General features: G+C 47.4%; 1 protein-coding gene across 1 annotated transcript; it reads right to left on the bottom strand.

Annotated features, from left to right (window-relative positions):
- Nucleotides 1–2,806: 2,806 nt before the first annotated feature.
- Nucleotides 2,807–3,881, bottom strand: LOC123076104 (cytochrome P450 711A1-like; the record flags this gene model as incomplete). Its single annotated transcript, XM_044498524.1, has 3 exons — nt 2,807–3,139; nt 3,298–3,393; nt 3,573–3,881. Coding segments are annotated over 3 exons (738 nt in total), but the record flags the coding sequence as incomplete, so codon positions are not given.
- Nucleotides 3,882–4,805: the final 924 nt, after the last annotated feature.

Raw genomic sequence — 4,805 nt, 5'->3', positions numbered from 1 at the left:
AATGTTAATATATTTTTTCTATAAGTTTGGTCAATGTAGAGATACTTTGAATTCAGACAATACTTATATAATTATATACGAACTGAAAAGGACTGGAGTCTGACGGAATACATGCACTAATCGATGAGTGGTACAAAGTGAACAGAACGACATCGCAGTGCAATGGTGGAGATTGTCTCTACTCATGGAACTCGAAAGCTAGCATTGCTGTTGGCTTTCGATGATGCCGAGTTTTCAAGCAAATATTATTTCTCTCCCAAATTAGTGCCGTGTAAGAGACAGATGAGCATACCAAAAAAAAACATGGGTACATCCGCGGGGCAGTGCGGTGGCACGACTCAGGGTGGACACGGTCCGGGCCGGTCCGGGCCCGGTCCGAGCCGTCGATTGGACCGGCCGCCGGCGGTCCGGTCCGGACCGGACCGAGCAGGGCAGCGGTCCAGATTTCAGGGACCGGACCGGCGGACGAGATGCTCGGTGCGGACCGGCGGTCCTCACGGTCCGGCGACGTCCAGTCACTGCATGTGGGCCCAGGATGTCGGAGAGGTTGTCGGAGAAGCAGCACGGTGGCCAGAGCCGGAGAAGACGCACCTGTTGACGGCGCGGCGGCGTGAGGGAGAGGCACAAGAGAGAGAGAGGGAGCGGCGCGGCCGCGCCGGGGAGAGGGGGAACAGCCACGCGAGGGAGCGGCGGCGCTGGGGAGAGGAAGGCGAGCGAGAGGGGGCAGCGCGACGGTTAGCCTCGAGCGTCCGCAAGTATATTTTTAGCAGTTTTTTCCATTGCATGCAAGTAATTTAGCGCGTGCATGGACCCATGATTTTCCTTGTATGAGCCTTGCCGTGATTGGTGGATTAATTCTGACGTGAAGATAGTCGTGGGATGACACCGTGATTGTCGGATCCAACCATTTTTTCTCTGTTTGTTCCTTCTATTTTCTGCATGTTCGTCTAAATAAGAGGAAACTGCGTCATGGGATGGCGCCTGATTATCCGATCGAACTTATTTCTCTCATTACTAGCAAATAAAAGGAACAACAGCAAGGAGTTGTCGTGGGAAGCGCCTAAATTATCGGATCGAATCATGTTTATCTCATTCTCTCTTTATATTTTCTGTCGACTGACTAAAAGGAAAAACCAAACGGTAGGGCGTGACTGCCTCTTGCCCCTGTGTGACTCTCAGATAATCACGGGTGCGATGGCGTGTTCTTTCTATTTTCTGTTCTCTTCTACCTCACGCGCGACTTGAGTTTTCTTCTTTGTTCGACTCAATAAACGGAAACAAATCAAGGAGGGGCGCGCCCACGCGGGAGAGGGACGGCGGGGCGTGGTCGTCGGTCACCCAGCGCGCGGATCTGGCCGGCCAGAGCGTGTGGTGGCCGCGATGACGAGGAACGGCCTGCAGCGCGCTTCGGTCCGCTCGGTCGGCTCGGTCAAAGACCGGACCGGACCAACAAAATATCGGGCCCAAATTCTGTAACCGGACCGGATAATTTCATCAACGGGCCAGGACCGAACGGTCCGGTCCCCAACGGGCCACGAGCGGGCCGAAAAGCCCGCTCGCTCCGTCCAGCCTGAGGCACGACCGTGGTTCTGTCAACGGGAGAAGGAATTGTAAGAACATACAGAGACCGGCCGCCCTTTATTTTTTGAAGCTAAACGCACTTCGGCACTTTATTCAACAGGTGTAAGCATGTCTGAGTAAACAACCTCAGTCAGCCAGGCAGTAATTACATTAAAAATTACAGATTGTGTAACAATTTCTAAAGCCTCCTTCGCTAACCAGTGAGTCACTTAATTTGACTGACGGCCAGAGATCCTGAGCTCGAATCCCTGAAGAAGATTACTAACTTCCTCTATCTCCCGTCCCTCAAAAAAAAAAAAACTTCCTCCATCTCCCGTAAGGTATGAAAGCCGGTAGATTTCTGGGATGAGATCCACATACTTTGAATCTCCCGACAATCTGTCTCCACTAGCACACTTTGCCATCCCATATCACGTGCTAGGATCATCGCATCCTGGCAAGCCAGCAACTCAATCGACAAGGGATCAGTGACTCCATCGTATTGCATGCATGTCGCTTGAATGAAAATCCCTTGGTCATCTCTGGCAAATGGCAATGATACCAGCACCGCCCCTGCCCCGCTCGGATTCGATGGCTCGAGATCGGCCACCCTAGGTGTGCAGCGAAGGCTGAATCAATCAATGTCATCTAATTCTTAGATTACTTTTACCCAATCAATCTATTGGACAAAAATACCTTTTTGCAGTTTTTTAGTGAGAATTTTTTTACACAGTACAATCGAAATAGCTCACATACACAAGCATATACTCGGCCCAATAAACACACACATCCTACCTCTATGAGCACCTCCTAAGGACAGAGCCGACACATCATTTTGAGATTGATGACGTCGTCACAAACGCCTTCGTAGTCGATAGGAACGTCTCCTCCTACAGAACCCATATCACCAGAAGGCTTGAAATAAATTCAGGAAAATGCCAGCATCAATGTCAACTCTGGGACTTAAACTCTGATGTGCTGGGGATACAACAGTCCTTCTAACCATCCAACCACAGGTTATTCGCGAGTAATATAATAGATGTATAGAAAATGTGATGTAATCTTTTCGGGAACGAAAACAACGACATGCATCAGCTTTTATTCCATATATAAGAACAAGTACGCATTACAGAATCTCCATGTATGTTCTACAAAACAGCATGTACATATTTCATAAATTCACATCTTTTTTATAAGAACACATATCCATGGTATTTAGATAGAGTTGCTACTTGCTAGACACATATCAAGTCTTCCTTTCGATGACCTGGAGCTTGACACCATGCTTGAAGTTGACCAAGATGGAATACTGGAACTGCAGCGGGCATTCCATGTTGGGCAAGTGCCTGAAGACGTGGTGGCGGTAGAGGTGGAGGATGACGAGCTTGAGCTGCTGGAACGCGAACTTCTGCCCAATGCATGCCCGGGGTCCAATACCAAAGGGAATGAATGCATAGGGATGCCTTCGCTTGCATTCCTCGCTCTCAGGGTCAAACCGCTCAGGCCGAAACACGTCGGGGTCTGGGAACTGCTTTGGTTCTTTTGCTAGTACGCCCGGTGCTAGCCACGCCCAAGTACCCTGAATATCACTCCAATTGTTTTTACTCTTTGTTAAAAAATTAACTTGGTGCAACAATATTCGACAAATAGGCTGCTTTGTTATGGGAGGAATGATAGTTGAAACAATTAGGGCCTGATGTTTACGGGTTGGTAACGTAGGAAGCACATGGCACTAACCTTAGGACGGACATAGCCTCCAATCTGGACATCCTCGGATGCCTCCCTTGCAATCAGCGGGGACACAGTGTAGAATCTCATCGTCTCTTTCAAAACCTATATATCATACAAAAAAAACTCTCAAAGAAGAATCTAATTAACGAACGAAAACAAGTCACATTTATATGCCCGGGAAATAAGCAGGCAACTAATTGCATCTATAGTTTTGAGACTGAATCGTATGAGAAGTACTATTTAGTTTTGAGCACTTGACTCATGTTCTGAATCCAACTAACCTGCTCCATATAAGGGAATTTGGTCTGGATGTCCTCAACATTGGGTACCACATCTTTGGGCCCAAAAGCGTCAATCTCCTTGAGTAGCTTCTCCTCTACCTCGGGGTACATCGCCACAAGGTACACCAGGCTTGACAGCGTGAAGGACATGGTCACCGACCCTGCAAGTAAGTGCTCGTATGTAAGTGCGCTCACGTAGTCTTGCGTCAACAACTTCCTCATTGCGTCTGTGCTCTCGCTTGCATTAAGCATCACAGACAGGAAGTTCTTCTCCCCCCTGTCAGCTTGTGCCCCCCGCTCAGCCACAATTCAGCGAGAGAGAGAGAGAAAAGCCATCAAGCTACTAACTACGGACCCGAAGGTCTACAAATAACAACTCACGCATCATCGAAGAGGCACCAATGGAAGTGGTGAACCCCTCTGTGATGGTGTCTAGATTGGATCTGGTGTTTCTGGACTCTGCGCCGGCTGAATGAATATTTCGTCGAAGCTTCTAGGGTTCTGGTATTTTTGGGGTATTTATAGAGCAAAGAGGTGGTCCAGGGGGTACCCGAGGTGGGCACAACCCCCCGGGGCGCGCTCTGCGGCCTCCTGGCGCGCACTGGTGGGTTGTGCCCTCCTCGGGCCTCCCCCCAGGTGCAACCAGAGCCCAATATCTTTCTTCTGGTCCAAGAAAATCTCCGTGAAGTTTCGTTGCATTTGGACTCCATCTGATATTGATTTCCTGCGATGTAAAAAACATGCAAAAAACAGCAACTTGCACTTGGCACTATGTCAATAGGTTAGTACCAAAAAATGATATAGAATGACTATATGATGATTATAAAACATCCAAGATTGATAATAAAACAACATGGAACAATCAAAAAATTATAGATACGTATCAGCATCCCAAGCTTAACTCCTGCTCGTTCTCGAGTAGGTAAGTGCTAAAATAGAATTTCTGGAGTGGAGTGCTTTTTATCATGTCATATCATATTCTTTCTTTATAGCATGGACATTTGGATTTTCATGTGATTCAAAACAATAGTCTAGTTTTGACATAATAATTTAGATAATCAAGCATATCAACAAGCAACCATGTCTTTCAAAATATCAACGCTAAAATAAGTTATCCCTAGCCCATCATGCTCAAACATTGATCCATTCATGAAACATACTCGAATATTAGCTACACCCAATAGTTACTCACAATCATAGTGCCTCCTAGTTGGTGCTTTTTATAAAAGAAGA

This window comes from Triticum aestivum, chromosome 3D, assembly GCF_018294505.1.
Source record: "Triticum aestivum cultivar Chinese Spring chromosome 3D, IWGSC CS RefSeq v2.1, whole genome shotgun sequence".
Classification (NCBI taxonomy): Eukaryota; Viridiplantae; Streptophyta; class Magnoliopsida; order Poales; family Poaceae; genus Triticum; species Triticum aestivum.
Note: the sequence above shows the minus strand (reverse complement) of the source record. Positions and strands in the feature narration are given on the sequence as shown.